Source organism: Sparus aurata, chromosome 18 (assembly GCF_900880675.1).
Source record: "Sparus aurata chromosome 18, fSpaAur1.1, whole genome shotgun sequence".
Lineage (NCBI taxonomy): Eukaryota > Metazoa > Chordata > Actinopteri > Spariformes > Sparidae > Sparus > Sparus aurata.
The window spans coordinates 29926715-29952729 of record NC_044204.1 but is presented as its reverse complement, the minus strand read 5'-3'; the positions used below and the strand labels follow the sequence as shown (position 1 = coordinate 29952729).

Below are 26015 nucleotides of genomic sequence, written 5' to 3'. Positions count from 1 at the left end.
TTCTGTCTTGTTTTCTGGGTGAACGATTTGCTAATTGTTATTTTCATTCTATAAAGTCACACCAGCGCATGAAACAAAGTCTCTGAAACTAGAACTTGATGATTACTGTCAGACTCCGGCTTTGGTTTGAAATGCTCCCTGTTGTTCAGGCGTCAGTGTCGGCAAGTAAGACGGTCGTAACTTACCATTTATCTTTAAACTTAACAGTTATGGCTGAAGACGGCAGCAGATATAAAACTAGTTCACTTATGTGAGCAATGCAAGTGAACCGCAGCTTTCTACCCAGAATTCACTGTGATGTCACAGTGATGTCACAGTGATGCCGTCTGTACTTTCCATCCCTGCATTCTTGCCTCGTCATGGAGTAACTCTGGATTTTCTGACGCGTGATTCTGTTCTCCTTCATTCTTCAGGACTCCACCTGCTCCACACCGTCACCTTCAGCTCCAACAGACCTGAAGACTCATTAGTTTGGAATATTGTATAGTTTTTTTTAATCATATTGTCTGTTAGGAAGTTGAAGCTGTATGAAAGAGTGAAGTCGTGCTTGTGGATTCAACAAGAAGATGGTGGTGAATGCTGAACAGATTGATACAAACAGACCAGAAGTGGAGCGTCACGAGGTTTTCATCCTTTTTTCCTCCAAAGCCGACTCTTTTTTAATGTCATCGGCTCCGGAAGACGTTTGTCTGTATGTTGTTTTGTCAATAAAACAAACACAAAAAGACGTTGACTGCCTTTTTATTCATTTATTCAGACAGTTCGGAAATTACAAGAAACAGTTGAATTGAGAAATAGTGATGAAAGTCCTTCATTGTGTTAGGAGGATGTTTCACACGGCAGCCTTCCTCCTGGCTGATGCCATCTTATCACTCTGATAAGGAAATACCAGCGATCCGACGGGCGGTAATGAATGTTTCCAAGAAATCTGTTTCCTTAACCATTCAAGCTTTACAAATAGGTACCAATTGTTTACACTTTACTGACAGCTTTTTACCCTCCAGCTAAGCTCCATCATGTATTTAAGAACACAACATGGTTATTTTCAGTATTTACAGTGGATTTGATCAAAGGCTGTTTCTGTGTTGAGTGGAAAATCCTTGAAGATTAAAGGAGCGGTATGTACCTGTGAGAGGAGAAAGAGCTTCATTGACTGACTTTTTTTTTTTTTATGCCTAAACAAACAAAATGAACAAACCTTGACCTTAAAGGACAACATAGTTTCATACTTTGTTTATATGTGGCGGACCCTGCCACTTTTCTAGCTTCAAACAGTGATCTGGGAGTTTATTTTCCTTTTTAGAACAGCTTGTTTGTTGAGTTATAGGAATTTGATTTTATTGTTATAACCTCAATGTTGAAATTATTAAGGTTCTGAATTTGAATTTCTTCTCCAAAACTACGTTGTGCTCCTTTAAAATTGGATAAAATAATCAACTTTGTACAGTTTCATTTATAGAAAAAAAGCCAGTAAACAGAATCATGTAAGTAATTGATAGTTGCAGCTCCATCTGAACTGCTGCAGTAGTTAAATGTATCTAAAGGACGGACATTAAATCACAAACTTGATTCAAATGTTAACCTGCTGTTAAAATGTATTTTTTTTTTTTCAATAAGAAGTGTTTTATAGAGACAAACGCGTCTCTGTAACAGTCAAAAACGTCCCTAAAGTCTCGCTCAAGTATGATTTTACAAACATGTGAGTGTAATCAGCCGTGCAGAGACCATGAGTCACGGAGGATTATGAGTCCGAGTGATTCATGGTCTCATCACAAAGACAGAAAGTGGAGCTGAATAACGAGCCCTGCCTCTTTATCTCTGAGCAGCACAGTGGGACAGAACACACCCAGCTGGTGTCGCAGGTCGTCGTCATTGTTTTCAAATATTCCACGATGAGGAAGTCCCGGCAAATAGTCTCTCAAAAGCCCTTGTTTTGTTGTTCTTTGCTCAGAAGTTTTCCTTGTTGAAGTAGAATTTGGTTTTTCGAGGATCCACGTCTGAGTATTTGGCACATTTCTTCAACAAGACTTCTGCCAGAGCTTCAGGGCCGCACAAGAAGGTTCCCACCACAGACCTGAGGACAAACAAGACGAGGCGTTGAGATGTCATGATAATAAAAACGGTGCTTTACAGAGTTATTCAGGAAGTAAAATCCTTTTTAGGCAACTTCAGTCTCACAGTCTACAGACATGCAAACAGCTCCTAAGGTCTGTACTTGTGCACAGTGTACTTTGAGCTAAATGCTAACGTGAGCATAAGAAAGCAGCAAAATAAGAGGATTAAAAAAAGAGCCAGCACATCGAAAGCTGCAGCTCCTACAGTGACCGCGAGAGGCAATCTACGGAAGCGAGTAAATCCCGAATAGAGACAAAACTTTACAGCCGAAACAAACACGTCTACAGTCCGTAACAAAAAAAAACCCATTCTTTGTCTCATGATAACTACACAAGGTGATTTTCTTTCTCTTTTCTGTGTAACTCACATGTTTAAATTATATTAAAGCGTACAGTTATGCATACTTAAGGGCGAGGGCGCTTCGAGCGACAGCTGGCAACTTAGCTGGCTTCGCTAAAATTCAAGTCACGAAACATATTTGTGGTTTTGTTGCTTTTTGGAGAATTGTTCATGCAAATACCGGACAATTAATATTAATGTATCTGCTGTTCCTGTTAGTTCTTGACGTTACTGGCTGATGTCGTTCTGTTCAAAAACACACAGATCATATTTTATTGTACGCAGTCTGATATAGATTTTTTTTGCGGGCACATATTTTTATACAGGCTCCTGATAAAACAGTGGATCTGATTTAAAAGTGTTAATAAAAAAAAATTAGTTAAAGCTTAAAATGATGCATAATTAATGGTGTGGCTGCTCTGAGTGACAGATGGTTGCTAACTGTTCGAGCACAAACATCAAGGTTACAAAGTTTTAATTAATTCTCATTTCTTAAAACACAAACACACGTCTGAGTCCTTTGTGCTACATCTGTTTTAGAAAATAACAAATGCCATATATGTCGCTGACAGATGTTACTAAAATATGAATATTAATAATATGAAGCGAGGATCCGAACTCAAGACTGCAAACTTTTATTCTGAAGTGCATAATCTCTCTTTCTGTGTTTTGTACCCTTCACAATAAAAGCCCTAGACAGAATTAAACTGTGTGTCTGCTTGTCAGGGAGGACTTAAATTCACTGACTGTTTCACTAACAAGGCCACTCAATATCATCATTGATGTATACATTTTAACAGTGAGGCTAAGACCAGAAACTGTGAACTGTGAACAAAATTTTATGACAAACACATAAATGAAATATTTCAGTCCGGACCAAAAGACGAGAGAGCGTCTCTGAAGCCACTCTCATGGCTAAGACCAGAAGATTTGTTCTTACGTGGGGTTCTCTTTGCGGACTTGTTCAAACTCCTTGTCCCAGGCGGGTCTGCCGTAGTAGGTTTTCTGTCTGAGCCCGGTGACCACGTCTTTGTCCTCGTCAGAGTGGACCTTCGCGTGATCGGCCTGTTACAAGATACAGGACGACACCGCTGAGTTTATAAGCTGAACTCACATCAAACTCTGATCAAAGCGAGGCCTGACTCGCACACATACCATGCTCTGATCCCATCTGGTCAGGTAGAGTTTGTAGGTGAGGAAATCCCCCATCCCCCTCTCCTCCATCTCGCTCTCCAGCACCTGCAGGAGGTCGGCGAACCACTCGAAGGCGTGCGTCTCCCGGCAGAGCCAGTAGAAGTAGATCTGGAACCAGGAAGCAGACGCAGGAACATTAAAACTATGATCCTGTTTCGTAAGCGGTGGCCACGCTGCTGCTCGACACGGTGGTCTTTATTTAAAAGACAACCACAGCTCCTGTCTCACATCAATCAGGTGCAGCAGCGTGACCCAGTTCTGAAAAAGATATTTGAATAACAGAACCAGACAGATCTGAAGGAGGTGCTGTTACCTTTCTGGTGCGCAGTTTAGGGTTGGACTCTTTGAACTTGTACCAGATGGATTTGAGAATGGAGGCGAAGGGAGTGACTCCAATGCCGGCACCGACCAGCATCGCGACCTCGTAGTCAAACACGTCCTCGCTGGCTGTGCCAAACGGTCCGTCGACGCCCATTCTGAGAAAAAACCAAACAAAAACAGTGTTATCAGGCAAATTAACGACAGGTGACGACGTCTACACACATCTCAATACACACCACAGTAACATCTGGTTGCAGATTGTTGTGACTTAATGACTTCATGATTTTATTTTGGGTTGCTGTTAGGATAGATTTACATGCTTTAATGCTAAAAAAACATCATTTCTCTCTGTCCAAATTAATTGACCCTCTGTTTTAGCTCCTGTCTCTTTAAGGCCCCTCCTCCAAAATATCAGTCTGCTCTGATTGGTCGGCTCACACGCGCCTGAGCCAGCACGGCTAACAACAACAGAGCAGCTGTGCCAAACTAGTCGCTAGGCACAAATTATGTAAATGGCGTGACATGGTGACGTAGTGTGATATCACAAAGTAACAGAATTAAAGGCGGGACTACTGACGAGGCATTTCAGGAGCGGTGTTTTCTGTGGGAGATTGGAGCTTCTGTATGTTTGACCTTAACTTTCACGATCGTTTACATGTTTTACATATAGAAGACCAGAGGAAATGAAAGGCACGGGCAGCTACAGTTAGCATGATGTAGCGCTCACTCTTGAGATACGCTGCCTCCTATTTGTTTAGAGTGTGTCTGACTTTATACACACACACATTTTGAATAACTGACTTCTGACAGTTTAATTTCTCTCTCTGAAGCTCTGGGATTTCGGTTTGGCTGCGCAACATGATCTTGTTTGGAGTCGAGGGAACAAGGTGTGGAGAAAATGTTGCGGGCACAAATGATTTGTAGGTTCTACCAGTCGGCTAATTTGTGGTTTTAACTTTATTGTTAACTCTGGAAACGAGCCACAGTGGAAAGAAAGAAAAAAACTGTCTGTATTGTAATGTTTCTCTTTATAGTAATGAGTATACTGTGTGGCTCGCAACACACCCCGCACCATACTAGTAATAGACTGTGAGTGAAACTGCAATGCCCGTCCTTGAACATACAACACTCATGCTTCCTGAGCTTCCTGCTTTTGCTAAATACAACGAGGGAAAGGCCACAGTCAAGAGGCCGTGATGCAAAAGCAGGAAGGCCAAAAGATGAAACTGAGGTCTGTCATATGTGACGGGGGAAAAAAAGACTATGTTTGTGATGTTGGGGAAATTATTTTGTCATAAAAACCTCCATGAAGGAGTTATTTAATTATAATTGCTCACTTGGGTCCCTGCGCTCCCTCCGGCAGTTTCTGCATGATGTCGATGAGTTTGTCCGTCCAGTCCCCGGCCGAGCGGATGTGGACGCTGAAGAAGTCCTCCTCGGGGGCGGAGGTCATGGTGAACGGGTGCCACTCCAGCTGTGAGATGGCCGGGCAGTTGAGGAAGACGTACTGACCCACCTCCATCTTGAAGCCGTTCTTCTGCAGCTGCAGCTCCAGCACCTTCGACGGACGCATCACGATCTGGATTTTAAAGCGAAGGGAAGGAAAGTCGGCGTGAGAAAAAAAAAAACCTGCTGGAAAACTGAGAGAGGGAAAGAGGAGCCATGAATCAAACGTACCCTCCTGTAGCGGACTGTCTGCACGTAGCGAATGAAGCGCAGCAGACGCTCGCAAAGATACAGAACCATCGGACCGATCACCCACATCCAGGTCTGAACAAAGGAAGCACGAAATGAGACTTTTAATTGAACTGTGGAGAAAGCTTGACCGGTTTCAGCTGCTGAAAATTAAAACAAAAAAAAAAGACGTACCTGTGGGAATCCTCCAGCGAACTGAGGGACGGGACACTGAGGGATCCGTCCCCAGTCCTCAATGCGATCTTTGCAGAAGGTGAAGTTGTGTGGTGGATCTGTTGTCGTCTGACTCCTCACGATGCGTCTGCAGATGAGACAGACGAGTGAGACTTTCACAACAACAACAACAGCGCTCCATTAAAAGACAAAAAAGAGAGCCAGAACATTTCCCCTTACCCGGCGCCGTGAAAGACGAGCCCGGCGAAGAAGATGATGAAGAGGTGGTGGGTGTACCAGAAGACCTCGAAGTAGCTGCGTCGGATGACCTCCATGGAGGAGGTGATGATGAGGATGAGGGCCAGAGTGATGATGACCCCGGTGAGGCCGGCGATGGTGGTGAAGACGAAGTAGGTGGGGATCTGCTGCGGATCCTGAGACAGAAGAGGAAGAGGAGGAAGAGGGAAGTGATGATGGTGGACACACGAGCTGTTGCTGAGACTCGGGTTATTAACAATACCTGCAGAACTAACGACAGTCCCGTCAGCCTCTGTCTTTGCTGCTAATTAGCAAACCCTAGCATGCTAACGCGTTAAACTATGATGGTGAAGCAGGTGTTTCCCCGCCTGTCCAACTCAAAGGTCCTTTGTTGAAAATTCTGACAACACGTCTTTTCTTCTCCTGCCAAAACCACTCAGCCTTTTATCAGCAGCTGCTTTGATGCACAAACACATGAGCGTCGGCACTCGAGTGTGGAGGCAACAGAGGAATGACTCATTCACGAGTTTATGATCAAAGTTAATTTCCATTAAAGCAACATTATGTCCCTTTCTAACCTTAAAATAACAGCTTCAAAATCATGCTGATGGTCCGGTGTTGTTGTGGTGCATCGTGTCCCCGTCAGTCCCGGTCTTTGCCCTGATTTACGTAACTTGAACTTGTTTTGTGTCGCTGCATTGTTTTCTTAATTATTAGTTGCGACAAACTTACGAGGTTTGTGATGCGGATGGGGTTCAGGTAGGTGGTGTTTCCCGCGTCCTCCAGGTTGGACAGCGCCGTGCTGAGCGCGTCGTAAACGCCCTGCCGGCTGTTGTTGTACCACTCCACGTTCAGCAGGTGGGCGATCATGTGAACGGCTGTGGAGACACGGAGAGGAGACTCGTTACTGCCGCTGTGTGTTTTCAACAACACACTGGTGCTTTCAGCTTCATGCACGTTGGATTTTAACATGTTTGCAGCGGCGAAAAGATTTAATCTGATCTTTGTGTAGAGAAAAAACACCTTCAGCTAATATTTATCTTAGGCTCAGTTTGCTCTCAGCGTCCCCGCCCCGAATGCAACCATGACCCCCTTTTAACATCTTGACCTGTGTGTGTGTGTGTGTGTGTGTGTGTTGAGGAGGAAGTATGTTGGGGAAAAACAATCACAGTTTGTGTTTTAGCCCGAGGTAAACAATGTTTTCCCTCCCATTTGTGCCCATTTCATTTATGCTGCATCACCCTTCTTTGTCATTCTAAAGTGAAGCTGATAAACACTGATAAGCTTCAGGTCAGACGAGCTTACAGAGTGCTGACATTCGTACGTAATGTTCCAGGATCGTGCACAAAAAAGGCGTTTTTAAATTGAGTCTGCCTGTGAATCTATGCGTTTCTCTTGAAAAAAGTGTCACAGGGTGGAAAGATTCAGCGCCACATCCTCCTGAATCTACTGTTCAAATAAGTAACACACACATAAACTCTAACCTGGAGTCAAACGGCGACTCAAGAAGCTGTTTCTGCATTAAACAATTAATCATTTTCATCTCGGAACAAAAGAGAGATGCTTGTGTGGGCTCACCTGTCATCAGAGCGATCATGTACGCCACCAGCTTGTGGAAACTCAGGTTATTGTCCAGTTGTTTCCTCATCGTTCTGCCGCAACACTGACAAGATAAAGAGACAAAGACAGAAGGAAAGAAAAGATTTTTTTAAAAAGAAGGGGGAAGAACATCAGATACTGAAGCCCTGAGGCGAGGACGAGGCGGTGTGAAGAGGAAACAGAAATTGTTCAGTTGTTGTTTTCCTAAATAAATCTGTCGAACAAGCAGGAGATTAAGATTCTTGCCGAATATCGAAAATAAAAACTTTATTTGAACCTTTAACACAGAGATGAAGCCCAAAGTTAACCTGAGCAAAAATAAACATGAAATAAAATGTTTGATAAAATCAAACTCAAACTAAATCTCTTGAACACTGGCTGCAGGAGCGATCTGTTTGACGTCTTTATAATCTAGACAAATCAAACGACGAGTCTTACTACTGATAACTGGATTTTAATTTTGCTTGTTGTTTGTGTAGTTTAATTCTTTCCCAGTTTGGCGGATCTATTTTTAATCAGCTTTGTTTGGAGATAAGGTGACTGTGGGCACCTCGGGGAGGTCGAAGGTCAAAGGACAGCGGTGCACCTGTGGTGTGTTTAACCTGATCAGGATGCAGGAAGTCTGATTTATTTGTTCTTTGTGTGCTTTTTTTTGGCTCTTGGAAAATAAATTAGAACAAAAGAACTTAAGTGAACAGACAGTGAACTCCTTCTGCCTGCGTACACCTCAAGCTCCTGGTGCAGCAGCGGCTCTTTGATTCAAATTATAAAGATTGATTTAGATTATTTTTAACATGGTCGCTACAAATAAAATAAAAGGTATTTTAAATGTTTGTATAACTATCGAGGCATGACAAGAGAAGGAGACAAACCAGTTTCCATGACACCCGTTAAAAACCTGTAGTCTGTAATCACAGATGCATTCAGGGAGCCTCGCCCCATTAACATCACAAAGTCATGGTCTTACCACGAAGGAGCCTCGGATCAGAGACAGCAGGTTCCTGCAGACCGGCAGGAGGATCAGCAGGCAGTTGAAGTTGAGGACGGCGGCTGGAGCTCGGGCCCAGGCCAACGCAGACTGGGATCAATACAAAACAACATGGATTTAGTCATGTGAGCGTGTTTGGAAGATCATTTCTGCCAGTTAAAGAAAAGAAATGATGGAAATTTAGTCTGGATTTAGGAATATATTCACATAGTAGATCATAATTAAGAGATAGATGAATAAACATCTCATTATTTTGACTTTTATCTCATGATTTCAACAGTTTTTTCATCGTAACATCAACCTTAAATCTCAGAATGTCAATTTTTATCTCATAGTTTTGACAATTTATCTTATAATTTCCACCTTTTGTCCCATTATTTCAAATTGTATCTCCCAATGTTGACGTTCTATCAAACAATTTTTTACTTTTATCTCATAATTTCGATTTTTTATTTAATAATTTAGATTTTTAATCTCATCATTTCGTCCTCTGTGACTTCCCATGGTAATAATCCTTTCAGCAAGCTTGTTATTCACCTCATTCGCTTCCATAAATCTGACTGTAATTACAATAATTAACATTAAAATCATCCTCGCCGACGTCTTGCTTCTCTGTACTTACCCCCAGAAGATGGCGCGTGTAGAAAAACTGAGGCCCCAAATCGTAGAACAAGTAAAACCAGACGAAGAGGAAGATGTTGATGCCCATCCACACCACCTGCCAACACACCCAGGGTCATTCTCCGACACACAAATCACATTTCACTTAAAGACAAACTCATTTTAATCTATTTGTTTTGAAGATGCAGGACATTTTTGGGGGCGCTTTTACGCACAAACCTCGCGCGTAAAGTCGCACCTTTTCTCAGCTTTAAACCTCTTTTCCGATGCGACTACTGAACTCACCAGTATGAAGGCTGTGAGCCCGTTGTTGATAATCCAGTTCCCCATGGTGAGCGACTCCTCACGACCTGCAGCAGCTTCCCCGCATCCTCAGCCTGACAGCGCGGTTAATCTTATATACACTCCTGTCCTGTCCGGACTCCTCCTCCTCCTCCTCCAGGTGTACAGGTGATGCGGCGCAAGGAGACAAAGGCTGACGCTGGTGAGATTGCGTTGTTACGGAAGTTTGGTGGAGAGGTTTGTCCTCCAGGAGCTGACGGATCACATTCCTGCCTGCCAGAGGAGCAAGTGCGGCGTGCAGGAATGAGGAAGTGAATGTGACACCCATCAGGAAGCTTCACCCTGCTGGACTGTGATGCAACCAGATTTATGGGAAGAATAAAGTTTAATTGGGCTCCTGACGGGAATGAGTGAGCAGCAGGGCGACTGGATTCTAGACGGGCATCATAAAAATATAAAATGTTGCCGTCGGTTACGGGAAAAAGGGGATAATTCAGGTTTTGTGTGTTTTTAACGTGATGACTGTCTTAATAAACCGTCGTTTAGGGGGTGTGTTATGCTCAATGTCAGGTTCATGATTAAATTCTGTGTCACTACTAGAGTAGTTTAACAGGCTTTAATGCTCAAAAAACACGTCAGTTGTCTCATAAGTTTCTCTTTACAGTCCCTACTTATGAATCCTCCGGTCTCCTCTGATTGGTCGGCGCACACACGCCTGAACCAGCTCCCGCCACAATGTCTCCCATCTGCTCTCTGTCGTGTTTTTTAGCTTCCAGTCTGCTTCACTTCCACCGTTAATATAGGCACAAATTATGCAAACGTGTGACGTGGTGATGCAAGTGTGATGTCACAAAGTCACGGAGTTAAAGGCGGGGCTACTGACGAGGTGTTTCGGGAGCGGCGTTTTCTGTGGGAGAGACGAGCTTCTGTTGGTGCAGATTTTTTTCTTTTTTACTTATAAATACTAAAGGAGAAAAACAAACAAAAAAGCTTTACAGGTCTCCTTTAAAATACTTTATAAACTAAATCTGCAATAAATTACATTCTGTAAGAGCGTCCCTGTCCTGTGAGACACGTATTTCTAACAAACTTTTTATGGTGTCAGGAGAACAACCTTTTCTCAGCTTTGTGAAATGTTCTTACTGATCCAGGCGGGCTTTTAAAGAGTTTATGTCGCTTAAGAAGTAGGAGAAATATCTCAACTCATAAAGGAAAGTAACTAGTGACTTAAATTGTCAGACAGACGTAGTGGAGTAAAGGTATAAAAAAAAACTTGCCTCTGGGATACGGTGGAGGAAATATAACATTGTTTAAAAAAATGGAAATACTCACTACTATATACTTTATTTAGCAGATTACCATCACTTTTTTAATTTTAGAGGAGACGTATTCTGCTTTTCCTTTCCTTCCTGGTGTTATATTTTGCACGTTCTTGTGCATGTAAGAGGTCTGGCAGGTCAAAAAGGTCGAAGTCTGCACCAAACAGAAGCTCCTCTCTCCGGCAGAAAACAGAAATTCATCCTTCAGATTATCACAAACATTCAACATCAACACAGTTGCAGAAACTAAAGTTGTCAGACAAATGCAGTTGAGTAAAGGTACAACAGTTTTCCTCCTGAATGGTAAATCGTCAGGCTCTGTAATCATATCAGGGTTTTCCCTAAAACTAGTATAAGCAGGGAGTTAGTAGAAGAAGAAGAAGAAGAAGAAGAAGAAGAAGAAGAAGAAGAAGAAGAAGAAGAAGAAGAAAAGAAGAGCTGTGGTTCAATATGCTAAAAAACAAGCACGACGCGATCGAGCCGTTTGACCAGTACGCTCCACCGCTCCACAGGAAAAACGGGAACTTCTGATCAGCACTTCAGATCGTTACTTTTGGGACAAATAAAAGGTGAGAATGAAGAATGTGTGCAGACATTATTTTTATTTAACTTTCAAGTAAAACAGTAGTCAAGGCACTGAACGAACAAACATATAGTGAAAATAACAAGCCAAATGAAAGCAGTGTAGTGAAGTAGAAGCTAAGCTCCGTGTCAGTGTTGTTAAGGTTAAACTCTGAGACACACACATGATATTCACCAGCTCTTCACACACTCCCACGTGTCTTCTGCCAAACTAAAACCTGTTTTTTGTTTTTTTTTCTTCCCATCAAGGCAACCTGACTGGACAATGAACAACAGGAGGCATTCATCACAGCAGGTTTATGCAGAATGAGGAAGATGAATTCTTTCTTGTTTTGTTTTGTTTTAGTGTAGACGCAAACACGTGCAAATGGGGGCGTTCACCCTGAGAGGAAGTCAAACCGGTGGAGGTCGTTCTCTCTCCCCATCAGTCTTTTTTTTTTCGGGCACTTCGGACGCACTTGGCACGTTTCCAGCACACCTGGCTCGGTCCTGAACACGACCCGCTGCTGATCTCTCAACGCGGCCTTTGTGCACATCTCGGCATGCTGCATTCTTTGGTGGACGGGGGTGTTGTGGCGCCCTAAGTGTTCGTGATCGTGCACGTAAGATAAGTTTCCGTGCACTGAGGGGGGAAAGAGGTGGTAGTTTGTTCTCTAACTCAAGAAAAACACAAAATCATTCCGGTTTTTGTCTGAACGGACTCGAGGTCTTGTTCAGCCGCTCCAGCTTTGATTCTATTCCACATCAGAGAACTTAATTCAGTTTGTTAATTTACAGCCCTCCTCAGGCTGCTTCCATGATGTCTTCGATGATAACTGTCTCCCGCCCTCCCAGCTGACTGGTGAGGTCGGGCTGTTCTGAGTTTTGAGGGTCCAGCAGCTCCAGTGGCTCCTCGGGCACCAGCACCATGGTGGCGGCGTTGGAGTAAGAGGGCGCCGGCTTCCGTCTCGCTTCCCTCGTTCTTTTACGGCAGCAGACGCAGTGCAGGCAGTCGTGCACGTTGTACTTGAAGAGGCGTCTGCAGGGGTGGCAGAACTGGTAGAAGAGCAGCATGAAGAGCACGGCCAGGCTGTAGCCGATCAGCAGCTGGACGGCCAGCAGCGGCGCGCACACGTACTCGTAGAAGTCTGATTTGTGGAAGTACCAGAGCGTGATGAGGATGAAGTTCTCGACAAAGCGTCCGCAGTAGTACATGGCCAGGCGGTCCCAGCGCTGCTTCCTCTCGATGAGCTCTCTGTGGGTGAGGTCCAGCTGCACCGCCGACCAGCAGAAGATGTTGATGCAGGCGTAGAGCAGCGTGAACATGCTCAGCACCACCGTGGTGCCCAGCTTGGAGAAGTTCTTCTCCACGTCCTGCGTCAGCGAGCCTTTCCGGGCCCAGAACTCAGCCCAGGGGAGGAAGAAGAAGAAGAGCAGGTTCACCATCCCGACGAGGATCACCCAGTGCGTGAGCGCCGTGCTGAAGAGGACCAGAGCGGTGATCCGCGTGGCGATCTCCAACCCTCTCCACACGATCATGCACAGGTAGGCCGCGGGGCGCAACCGCACCTTGTAGTCGTCGTACCTGATCTGGATGGCGAGGACGCTGCACACCAGGGCCCCGTATATGACGGAGATCAGGGTGATGATCATCAGAGCGCCTGTGAAACAAACAGAAGGCAGCTGTTCACGTTTCGCGATTATTCTGACCAAAATAATTACAATTCACAACATCATTTATACTTTATTCTTCCAACAATCATCAAAATATGCAAACAATTCTTGAAAATGACACTGAAACATACTAGAATCACTTTACTTTACATTTTAAAAGTAATTTTAAAGCATCACAGACAGGACACACATCTGATTTTAGTGAACAGGATTACCTCGATAATGAAAATTCATCTGAGCCACAAACATGATATTTTCGTACCCGTAACCAGGTGCTGTTAGGCCACACTGTGATCACAGCAGTGTCACAACATGTCGCTGAACAGAAACATACATACAGCGACATTTATTCTGCCGACTGGTCCGAGCGCAGCTGTGCCTTTCAGAGCTGCTAGTCGGCTGTAGAGTCTTATTCTTGTCTTAATGAAGGCCTGACTGTTTGACGCTGCATCCACTGACATTTACTAGTGTCTTCAGTTTGCTTAGAAACATCCCTCTTGCCACAAATCTCCATTTAAAAACAACAATGTGATATTTTCAGTGAACAAAGACATTAAACCCTGACCTCAGACGGATCAGTGGACATGTTAACAGAAGAAAAGCCGGGCGGATCTCTCAGATCTGCAGGGACTGGTCAGCTAGTGGTGCATTTTTATAATATTTATTTACAATATTTTTTAAGAAAATAAGGAGAGAACTGTCTCCCATCATCAGCAAAGGGAGTCAACTCACATCCCAGCCTGGCGAAAAGCAAATGACGGCACGAGAGACGCACCGACAGTAAAGAAGCAGCGCCGCCACCAGCGACACCGAGCTTCTTGGAAAGAAAAATAACAAATTAACTCAACGGAGATGTAACATTAGTGTGTTGTTATATCAGTATTAGTGACACGTGCTAAAAACCTTTCTTTAAAGAGGTTATAACACAGAAAAGATGCTTGGGGTTAGTTTGCCGTGTCAAAGCACTGATGTTGTTGAAGCCATCATGCTCTTAAATATCCTGTTATACATCCAGCACAATTATGATAACCGTGTTTGAGGAGATCATGGCGGGATGGTGTGTAACGGCCGATATATCAGAATTGGAATTGAGGCACTGGTCACGCTCTAAAAGACATCTCCTTATACTACAGCCTCTTAATAACTGTGGAGAGAGATGAGACAGCGACTCAGTAAAAGGACTTATTGGGTTGTATCCATTATTTAAATCTACCATCCTTATTAACTGCACTCAGGCTGGCGGTGGCATTTAATTTGTACTGTAGAATTCGAGGTGAGGAGTCTTGTAGACCTGCCAAACCTCGAAGAATGTCATGATTTGGTATTTCAACCTCGGCGAGAATACAAATAAAGTAGTGATTTTCGAATAAACCCACATAATCGTTCTCACCTCTCACAGGGAGGAAGTATTTCTCCTGGATGGTGGCGTACAGCTGGAGCGTCAGCTGAGGCGTGGAGCCCAGAAACGCCTGGATGACCGCGGTGCGCTTGAAGGCGTTCCTGTGAGTGGCCAGCGTGCGCTCCGATTGGCCGATCTCCCACTCCATGGGCGTCCCCTGCCCCTTCTTCAGGCTGATCTTCCTGGAGATGGTGACGTACGGCTCCTCCCTCTTACCCGCCTTGAAGTAAACCACCAGAGCCTCGAAACACCTGAGGACGCCATGGAGGAGAGAGAGACGGTGAGCGGAGGAAGGTTTCACACCAGCAGAGGGCGGTGGAGTGTTTCGTTTGAGTTACAGGACACCACGATCTGACGCTGTGAGGCCTTAAGTCTTTATATCAACAGTTAATCATGGTGTAAATACGCAAGATAAAAATAGGACGGTATCAATTGCAGCGGCTCGTTTTCAGTCGAGGGATTAAAATGACAGATATATTTTTCCATCACAGACGCAACACTGATCTGATGTACATCTTTATGAATCACAGCCGGACAAACACCAGCACTACACTGAGAATCCACCAGAGGGCAGCCAGAAGACAGAGAACACATCCTGCCCGAGGCCTGGATGTATACACAGAAACAAAGTCTGGGTGTGGTGCTCTTAATGTTTGCAAGGTAAATGCTCCTTGTGTTCGCTCACAGGGTGGAGATCGACACCGTTCATGACGAGTGAAACGTGTTTTTCCACTACTTGAGGTTTCTGTGCAGGAATTGCACACTGCTACTTTAAAAAGGAATTCAACAAATATTGTCAGAGTCAAATTTGACGGTTGAAAGACTTAATCCAAGCACTTCCTGACTGGTTTTTCGAGGCCCTGATGACACAGAAGTTGTTAATTTAATTACAGTACAAAGGTTCAAACTGCCTGGACAGGAAAAGCAAGGTTTCCTCTCCAACAGCCAAATGTGAGCACTGTAATCCTCGACCAACGCTGTAAAATGACCTGCGTGAACACACAGTGCTGCACATCTGCTCTCAGCAGACAAACCCCGTCCTCCGAGGATTCCCACTGCTGCACCGAATCTCACATCACTGTGCAGGAATGTGATCTTTAGCTCCAGAAATCTCCAACCCTGGACATCAGATGTTAAGAATCCCAAAAAGGCAAAAGTACACACATTCTTTACTGGAACATAAGCACAGGCGCTTCTGTACAAAAACAGTGAGTCAAGTTCTATACTCACTGAAAGTAAGAAAGTACAGGCTCTGAAATGTACTAACTGAAGCTCCAGTTATGATAACAAAGCTAGAATCAGTAGGATTTGTCCCCGCTGTTCGATAACGCATCGCAAAGACAGTTGCAGCGCTCCGGACTAACCTTTTTCCTCTCGAAGCAACAGCGCTCCTACTGAAATTTAACATTTTTTCAATCTTAACAGCATTACTGCTAAATCTTTCACAGCTGATTGTTGCGTCTCATTCCCAGGACGTCAAACACCGACATTTTGGATTGGTGAAGCGGCCCGAGCAGCAAAAAACACTGAGAAAATAAGAAAATCCAGGCAGCGAGCTCCCCGTTCCAGTCTCCCTCTCTGTTTACATCTTGTTACATCTGACAGGTTGAAATCCGTCCTGTGATGTTGGGAAGGGGGCGTTCAATGATGCAAAATTATAGCATTTCATAATTACCATACTCATATATAATTTCTCCTGGTGTTTATATTTTTGTACAGTGGAATCGTAGCTATTGCTAATTATTGCTGTGTTTTTTTGTAGTGTACTTGTATCTGTATAGAGGACTGTGGATTCTCTGCTGGTTAAGCACGGAGGGAATCTGCTGAAGCATCATGCCACATGTTGTTTTTAATGTGTCTCTTAATTAAACAGTGTTAATTGTATCCCGGTGTGCGCTGGAATAATGATTCCTTTCTTTTGGTCCACTGTGATTCGCCCTGTACCACCTGCGAACAGAAGAGTTCACGAGGTTTCTAACATTTAATGCCAAATAACATAATCGATAATTCCTCTCAAATGGATAAAACTTGACTTGACTTATATGTTAAAATCTAGGCAGTGAAAGTAAAAAGTTGCCGGATATATAAATACTCAGATAAAGTACAGATACGTGAAACATCTGCTACAGTGTTTGTACTTCCCACATGAATCTACGTCTTCATGGTTCAGCTGTGTGCTGCGCCGACACTCCCGACTCAGCAGTCGGACATTTTCAGACGCTGTTGCTTCAGCTGCTACGTGAATGGAAACTTTGCTTACACACAAGTCCCTGAACTGTGCCTGACCCAAATGTTGGAGCCTGGCAGAGGAAATCTGCAGACTCTTATCTCTCAACCAGCCCATACGCATAACGCTTACAGTGTTTCCTCTCCCAGACTGATAGCCACAGGCAGATGAGAGTCATTCAGCTTCGGTGCACGGTGTCTGTGATCGGGGGAACAGCACAGGCACGAAAACCTGCTTTACTGACATATTTTCCCCTGGAAATCTGGCAGCACAATGAGCCGACGGTATGAGGGCTCTGAACTCGAGCCAGCGTGCACTTAGGATTCTGTAAAGCGACTGAGAGACAGCGAGGCGGACTGAATTTCACTTAGGGGAAGGGAAAAAAACAGCATTACTGATGAATGCATTAGCAGAGAGAATCAATACGCTGACTTCCAGGGTAGCCCTGTGCGGATTTATAAGAGGAAATACAGGCCGCTGCTCTGCATTTGCAGTCTAAACATGCAATCTGTTCCCTCACAAGCGCCGTGGTGTAACAAATACCACATGAAAAAAGAGGAACTGCCTTTTAAACAGAAGTCTAGAGGCTGCTGTGACATCTGAAATACTGCTGTTCTCTGACTAAAGGGTGGCGGGACATTCAGGAAATTCTTTCAGCAGCTCTTTAGCAAGATTTGGTCGCTCGGGATTACCACACAAGGCTCATCAGACTGTGGAGAGTGTCGAACACAAAACAAGAGGCTCCGCATGCCGAGACTAGTCCGAGCTGACGGAGTAATTGAGGAGTTTCTGTCCCTACTTTGGGAGCAGGATCCTCTTCTCAGGACAAGTCGGGACAAGGTGCCAGATTACCTGACCGCCCCCTTTCCTATACTGACTGTCAGGATACTGTGTCACATTTTCTCCTGGTGGAATCCTAAACAACCAATACAAAAAGGTTTCATATGCAGATATTTGTAAAAAGAATTAAAAATGTGAGTCGAAATTCCACTTCCGATAGCAGACGTGTTGTGTTTGTCGGCGCGGCCACAAGATCAGCAATTACACCATCACCGAGACACACAAGAAAACCTCCCATCTGAGCCGAGAGCAGCCCGGAACAAGAAGAGCTGGAAACAAAACACAAGAAGAGAGCGCAGAGCGTACCAGAATGAAACGTTCTGTGATTTGTTTCCTGGCTCTAAGAAGGCACGCATCAGAGACGTGACGGATGATGATTTCACATTAGAGATGCAGCCGGCGCGGTGACACAAACTCTCTCTGATACTGAAAGCTGTTTCATCGGTCACGGCCGTTTTAAATCACTTGCAGGAGCAAAGTGTTCTGAGGTGGAGGAAAGACGTGAACGGGGTCATAAACTAGCGAGCGTAGCTGAGAGATAACAGCTGCTTTTGGTTTCAGCAGCAGGACAAAAATCTGATAAACTCTCATGGTGCTACTGTAGCAGCATGTCTCTGTGGATGGCAGGTTCAGTCCCACAATCACTCGGTCCAGACAGAACTATCTGAACAGCTATAGACGGACTGTGATAGAAACGTGTACAGATATTGTCATAAACATATCTTCTAAACGTCAGCACATCAGTATAATCATTGTAAGCATGTTAGCATTTAGCTTGAAGCTTCACAGCGCCCTGCAAGCAGCTTCCATTCTATTAATTTGTTGTTCTGCTATACCAAACTGATTTTGAGGCTCTCACAAGAGAACTCCACCTATTTAGTATCGCATTCTATGACACTGTTGGACTCTTATCAAAATCGAGGCAGTAAAACCAGAGACGTTGCTAACGTAGCCTGGAGCTGTTGTGTTACAGAGGTTTTCTTCTTACCGCCACACCTCCAGATATTTTTGGTTTTCTAACTTGGAGTGTTCAAGCCGAATGCAACAATGTATCTGACTTCACATCACAGCTCCCAGACCTCTAACCAGACTCTGATCTGTTCATGTAATTACAGCCAAACAAATCACAAACACATAAAATAAAGAAACAATCTCGAAGCTGATCCCTCAGATTTATTTTTAAAGAATTGTGACCAACATGTGTAATTTTGCAGTTGGAAAGTAAATCTGTTTGTGGCCAAACTATGTGACGGTGACACAGTTTCTAAATAACCTCGAAGAATTATTTCGCAATTTAGTGGCACAAAGAGGATCTTAAAAAAACAATGTCTGACACGCACAGAATTTCTTTTATCTTGCCTCGTCAACGTCGTTGTTTGAAGTGATCATAGAGAAAATACTCCAATACTGACAAACCTGCGATAACCTAACATCGGCTGATTTATCTCTACTATCAGTCCTGATAATCATGAAACGTCTCCAGGCCAGTGTATCACACACGACCACTTTGTCTTTCAAAATAAAAGTCTTTTCTATTTGAACTAATAAGTCCCACTCGGGGTGGGCAATCTGACCATGGTAGGCTCATGACCGATCTTGTAGACGCTCACATTCTTCTTTTCAGGTAAAGCGTGGAGATTGCTGTTTTTAAAGTCGTCTTACTTCTGATTACAAACTTCACGTAACCCCACTGACTTGACGGATGTGTTTTATTGGTGCAAATTGAGAAATTCATGAGCTATTTCAAGTCTGGCTGTATTCTGCACATTATCTAAATTGCTTTCGTGTAAAGCTACTGTGATTAAATAGGTTGCGTTTAAATCTTCTGGCCAGATCGTCCACAAAGCCACTTCTCTGCAAGTTCCCCATAACCAAAAAAGTGACATTTAAATTCAGACAACGCGTCCAAGCTACAGATAGCATCACTGACACGTAACGCTGCATGCAACCTGGACATTTGGTTGCATTTCTGTTGACTGACTAAAAGTATAAACAATCTCGAACATGCTCGCTTCAGACTGAAACAGACCCTGAAGCTGCAGGTGGTGTCCTTCAGTAACTATCTCTCGTGTGTTAGTAGATAATTATAGACCTGTGCCTGACCTTGATCCAGTCCAAGTGTGGGAACAGAAAAAGAACCGGTCTGTGTTTTATAGTCCCGATATGTGAAGCGCTTTTGGCTCAAATGTCATTAAATCAGGAATATTGTGAGTCTTGCATTTTATTCTGAAAAGACACCTGTGTTGATGCATACACTACAATACAATATTGAAGATAAGATCACTTCCTGTCTTCTGAAAGGGATTACAAAGAGCTGAGCTTCATTTTTATCTGCATACTTCTTCCTATATCTGCAATCTGTTAAAAATACGTCCCTACTGCACCAGACACTGACAGCTGAACCACAAATCAAGTCATTTCTGTGCCTTTTAGCAACATGTTCTCCAGCGATGCGTTCTTCCTGTGGCATAAAATCCTGCACGCAGCCGAAGAAAAGGTGGAAATTCTTGCCCTTTGAAAAGAGACACGCCCTTCATTTCATTTATAGCGGCTCCTCGGGGCTCACTGCTGACAAATCAAAGTTCACAGAGAGAAAACGGATCGAGGATCAGGTAAAAGGTAGATTTGAATTCAAGAGAACACGACAAAAGAGTCTCCGCCTCTATCTTCTCGCATGAGTCACGCTTCGTCAAACAGGTCTGTCAGCAAAGAACAAACGACGCCATCTAAATAAGAACACCTCCCCCAACAGGAGCAACGTCTCTCTATTTAAAAACAAATACAACATCTATTTGCTGCTCCTGTCACATTCGCTGTGGCTTTCAAGAGTAAAGAAAAAAAAAATAAAGCTGTCTTATTTCCGGCAACATCTTTAACTCCCCTCTGACCTCCCGTCTCCTCCGGAGGTCTGGCAGCACTGAGGCCAGTCGGTGCCATAATCCTGACATGAGGTCATACAACTGAGCGGTACAAGCGATAAATATGTGTTACTAGGGCAGCAACCAGCTCTGCAGAGTCGTTTGACAGACTGGTTTTTTTTTACAGGCATGGGTTCACCAGAGGACGTGACCACACCGTGAGGGAAGATTTCAAATTAAAAGAAGCTCGGGGCTCCTCATAGTTGAAGTCTGTCCTTATCTAACTGTCTGGGCGATGTGGGAGGTTGTTATGTTCGTGTCGCCCCTCCTGTTCGTCATACCGGACAGGCTTTCCATCTGGACTGTGAATCAGTCAACAGCCTGTAATAACAAATTAATGCGGCTCATTATGTTTTAGTTGATGATCTGCAACAGAGCCATGCCAACTGTCAGTCAACATTAGGGCTGGAAAAAAAACGAGTATTTAGTCTATTCAAATGTCAAAAATATTGGAAATATGATGATCAAAACATCACAAATGTCTTCAAATGTCTTGTTTTGTTTGACCGAATGTCCAAAGCTCCAAAAATGTTGCGTGAACAATGAAATACGATGATGGGAAGCTTCAAATCACATTCGAGGGGCTGGGTCACTATTTTTGCTTTGAAAACACTGAAAACTATTAATCCACGGCAAAAAACAGCTGGCGATTATTCTCTGATCACCTAATCGATGAAGTGTTTTCAGCTCTATCCAGCATCCTACATTTTGAAAACAACTCTCAGATCCATAATGATTAATGTCTGCTGCATCACGCCGCTCTCAGAGATCCTTGGACTGCTTTCATGCACTCAAGATTGTGAACTCGTGACTCCATTAACTGCACCGCACTGTAAAAGAGAGCAGCAGGTCCAGTTAGACGGACCGCTGACACCAATACTGATAACAAAGTATCAATTCTGCCAGTAGGAAAATGTCAATACTGATGTTTTCATTGTTGTTTTTTTATCCCCCGTGTGTGACAGATGAACAAAGAAATCTTGATTATCAAAAACATAAAAACTACTGTTAGCTGATTGCTGCAAGTGATTCAATCAATCGTTACACAATCTTTGATAAGAACTTTACAACACACACAAACTGATCACAGGGAGGTCGTGAATCAGCAGCTGATTAATGTGGAAGCTCAAATGTGATGCGACTCATCAGATAAACATCTGCCGCTGCAACTCGGGAATTATATCTTATTTGCTAATTGGAGTCAACAAGGTGAAATCTGCTAATCTTCAGCTTCGTCGATCCAATAATCAAAAAAGACAAAGATGTTTGAACTGTTTTCAATCACGCTCGGATGAGTGAAGGTTTCCACTTTTGTTCTGACTGAAACCGAAACTCGCATCACAACAGCTGCTGATCTCTCAACTGACAAATAGTTGAAGGTCTCAGTGTTTATGGGGAAAACTGAACAATTCCAAACCTCTCATAATAAAAGTTCTAGTTTAGGAAGTTTCTAGGTTTTGTTGTGTTTTGTTTTGTTCTTTTTTAATTGGTGTTTACTTCAAGTAGAACTGAACGTTATGCAAAGAAAATCATACTGATACCGAGATATAAGTCAGAACTTCACTGGAAGACATACAAAAATAATGATGAACAAGCATTTTCCTTGACAGCGACTCTGGAAACCGCTGTTTAAACGCCTGAGATCTCGCTGGTGTGACGGACAGGGAGCGCGCTTTATCTAATCTTCTTTAATGAATCAATTTATAACCCCAACGCCTTTTTGTCCTTTGAATTACAGCGTATTACTCATGGTTGACTAGCTGAATATCATGAACACGGGTAACCAAGGGCTGCGTTCATCAACAGTAAACATACAGAAGACAAAAATAAGACGAGCTATAACAAACAACTCACTGGTTTTACATCTATATTTGTATTATAATACTCTGCAGTATACTACTATACCATACTGTATTGTGTAGTTTCTGTGGAGTTTGAATAATGTTACAGGATATTCTGCTTTTTCTCTCATTTTACATGAGAAAATGGAAAACTAGTCAACTGCTTATTTAAAGTGGTCTGTTGTGACACATTTGGGTTTTGCCTTTATGTGATTTCTATAATATTTCGATTAACTGTTCATCCACACAAACCTGCTCGTTGGCTGAAAAGCTGGACAAACATGGAATGATTACTTTGCGTGTTGCAGACTATCAGGATTTACACTGAATAGTCCTTTATCATGCCGGCCACACCCATCACCGTGGCCCCACCTGACCCCGTCCCTCCGCGTCACCCACCTTATGACTGGGCCCATCAGCAGCAGGTGCAGGAAGAGGACCAGGGGCCGGTCCCGACCCAGGTCCCTGTGGATGAACGTCAGCGCCAGCTGTATGAGCACGGCGGGCAACAGCATGAAGGTGATGGTGAAGCCTAGCCAGATGTTGTCTTCGGACTTATGGTACCTGCTGCAGAGCACGGCGGCGGTGATGAACTCCGCCAGGTAGAGTACGGTGGCCAGCACGACGCTGAAGGGCGCGTGGACGTGGCTGTGATTCACCACCAGCATGACCCCGTTCTCCACCACCACCGAGGGGCACTCCTGCGGGTCCAGGTCCGAGATGTCCCTCTCGTGCTCCTCCATGGCCACCTCGCTCATGATGTTATCTGCGTCTCGAGCGGGGGAGTAACGACTTCGGAGGTCGCCGGCGTTTCACCGAACCGCGCTAGAAAAACATGACTTTTAATATTTCCGTCCCTTGTTGCGTCGTCTCTCCCAACTTTCCACCAAGTTGATCATCGCTAGTTTCACATTTGCTCTCGCTCAACAACTCGGCTGCACGGCCAAACACTTGACTAGCCAAATCTTTTTGTATGAACCGTCGTACGTGGCGCCACCACCCTCGTTTAATCTGAACGACACCACCTCACAGTCCGCAGCGGCATCAGCGCGGACACCGGGGGAGTTCAGCCGCGTCATCAGTCGGTTCATAACAGACAGTCATCGTCACAACTCGCGGAGGTTTCTTTTCTCTGTCGCTCAAAGTTTGATTCAGTTTGTTGTTCCTGGTTCAACACACGCCGACGTCTCCTCCAGAGTCTGACTGCAGACTGTGGGAGGTTTTGCGGACTTGTGCGGCTGTTGTCAGCTCGTGTTTCCAGACTGTTGACGCGCTGACATTAACGGCCGCGGCAAGCGAGCCAAAAACACAGGGGGCGAGACCGGAAGTGAAGGGCGGCCGCCTTCAAAGTAAGAGAGATAAGATAAAACAAAACGTCGCTCATCACTGAAGACGTTTATATATGTATCATCTGTAAACACAGAATTATTCTGTATATATATTCTGTCAGAATATATATATATACACACATAAATAAACATACAAGGAACAATGACTGGCTAGAGCTACTCTGGAAATAAATATATAGGCATACATACTAATGTACATATGCCTACTAAATTAAAAATGAAATAGAGGGGAATTAAAGAGTCGTGTAAACAGTGTTATATACTTACTCTTTATTGTAGTTATTTCAGATGAATTTTGAAGTCTCTGAAAATGTGTTTCTGTATTTATACAACAAATAGAAAAAAAAAAGAAAATGATGATTATCGTATCTGATAATCGGTTGACCCATTATATACAGTTTATACATACATTTAATTATATATATAATTTACTTTACTTGTACTTTTGATATTTAAGTACATTTGATATCAGATTATTCGGGACTTTTACTCAAGTCCTGTTTGTATGGGTAAGTTTCACTTTTATCAAAGTCATATTTCAATAGGATATCTTCCCAAGTACGACTTTTGTACACACTGGCTATGGGCCTAATACTACTACTACTACTACTACTACTGTCAAAGGTCAACGTCATAAAGTTTCAGAGACTTTGAAGTCCATCTATTATAACTACAATTATTAGTAAGAAAAGAGAAGGATTTAGTGTTAATTGAGAGGAACACTGAGGTTTATTTTTACATTTCTAACTAACTGACACTGATACAATGTGAATGCACTGTAGTTTTTTTACATACAATATTTGGCCCGTCCAAATGGAAGCACTTTGGAGGGCGAGCACACAGAGATCAGTTTCTCTGCACTTCCATTTTTAGTTTACACCAACAGGGCGGACTTGGCCTTGTTATGGCGACCTGCAGGCCTGTGAGTGAACAGGTGCAGCATACACACACACAAACACACACACACAAACACACGCCCACAGATTGAATCAGCTACTGAAACGTCACTCCATCTTCCATCAAACACAGACATTTCCTCATTATATTACTGTTAAAGCTCCGTGACTGTTAACATTTTGTGACCCAGGTGAACAGAACTAGTTTGATGTTTGCTCGGCGTCTAATGCTGTTTGCTCAGCGTCTGAAACACACATCTGTAGCGGCACACCCACACTTTCCGTCGCAAAACAATTGTCTGGGTTATTGTCCTGTTTTATTTTACTGGAGAGATCAGAATTCAAGACACATCCAGGATGTTGGATGTTACTCTGCTGCTGTTTCCTCTCCAATGACATAAAACAAAACCAACAAAGGGAGCTGCACTGTACAGTTTTAACACTCCTGATCCCAAACATGCTGACCTCTACGCCCATTCAGATCTCATCTAAATCAGTGACATCACCCTGGCACTGTGAAGGGGGGTCGACACAGCTTGCGAAAGGCTCGTCATTACTAATGCATGTGATTGGTGAAGCGTTGGTGTGGGTCAGTGACTTCAGACTGCAGAGGCTGTGTGCTCCGTGGAGCCCGGGGGAAGTGGGAGACGGAAACCTCATTACTGAGCAGCAGACATGCTGTATACAGTGTTACCGGCCAATCAGGTCAGTGAAAGGCTACACTGCCGGTCTCTGTTTAAAATTCTTTGCAAGTGACAGAAATAAACAATTCCCCCTGCCTTTTGGGTTTGAACGACTTTAAAGGGATAGTTTGACATTTTGGAAAGCGTGTCTTCGCCTTTGTGCAAAGAGATAAATGAGCACATTGACACCACTCACACGTCTGTATGGTTTAATATGAAGAAAACAAAATTTTAAAGGTGCACTACGCAACATTTTTAAAGGGCTGTAAACAAAGAGACAGAGCTCTTGACACTAACAAACACAAAAGTCAACAAAGGAGATATTCTTACACTAAACCAACAAATACAAGATTTAAAGTTTCTCTCTTTTACCAAACTAAGACTAGCAACAGGTAGATAGTGATATCAGAGAGTATTAAGCCCAATATGAGCAGCAGTGAGTGGTTATGCTGCCCCCTGTAGTTTAGGAAGAACCTTTTAAATTCTGACCCTTTCCTGCAAATGACACCTTTTATAGCCACATGTTTATGTTTGTATGTGTGGACATTAGAGCAAAACAGGCTGATAGTTTGAGTCCTAGGGTTCAAGTTTGTTGGACTAAATAATCAAAATTTGCACTAAAAAAAAGTTACTTAGTGCACCTTGAATCCAAAATGGAGAACTAATTGTAAAGCAGCGATGCATCATGTTGCGTGGGTCGTGTCTGTGATGTCTTGATGACCCAGTCACTTCCTCTCAGCTGG

General features: G+C 43.6%; 2 protein-coding genes across 2 annotated transcripts; both read right to left on the bottom strand.

Moving 5' to 3' along the window:
- Positions 1-734: 734 nt before the first annotated feature.
- nox1 (NADPH oxidase 1) lies at positions 735-9928 on the bottom strand. The gene is made up of 13 exons (XM_030395775.1): positions 9569-9928; positions 9285-9380; positions 8642-8752; positions 7654-7738; positions 6808-6953; positions 6058-6251; positions 5839-5965; positions 5647-5739; positions 5307-5548; positions 3962-4124; positions 3610-3756; positions 3395-3519; positions 735-2074 (listed from the first exon to the last, which is right to left on the bottom strand). Exons 1-13 carry the CDS (start codon positions 9611-9613, stop codon positions 1948-1950), a joined length of 1701 nt encoding a protein of 566 aa, XP_030251635.1. The 5' UTR covers positions 9614-9928; the 3' UTR covers positions 735-1947.
- Positions 9929-11465: 1537 nt separating this feature from the next.
- On the bottom strand, positions 11466-23666 carry xkrx (XK related X-linked). The gene is made up of 3 exons (XM_030397155.1): positions 22744-23666; positions 14510-14769; positions 11466-13106 (listed from the first exon to the last, which is right to left on the bottom strand). The coding sequence occupies exons 1-3, from the start codon at positions 23100-23102 to the stop codon at positions 12250-12252; spliced, it is 1476 nt and encodes a 491-aa protein (XP_030253015.1). The 5' UTR covers positions 23103-23666; the 3' UTR covers positions 11466-12249.
- Between the last annotated feature and the right edge of the window lie 2349 nt (positions 23667-26015).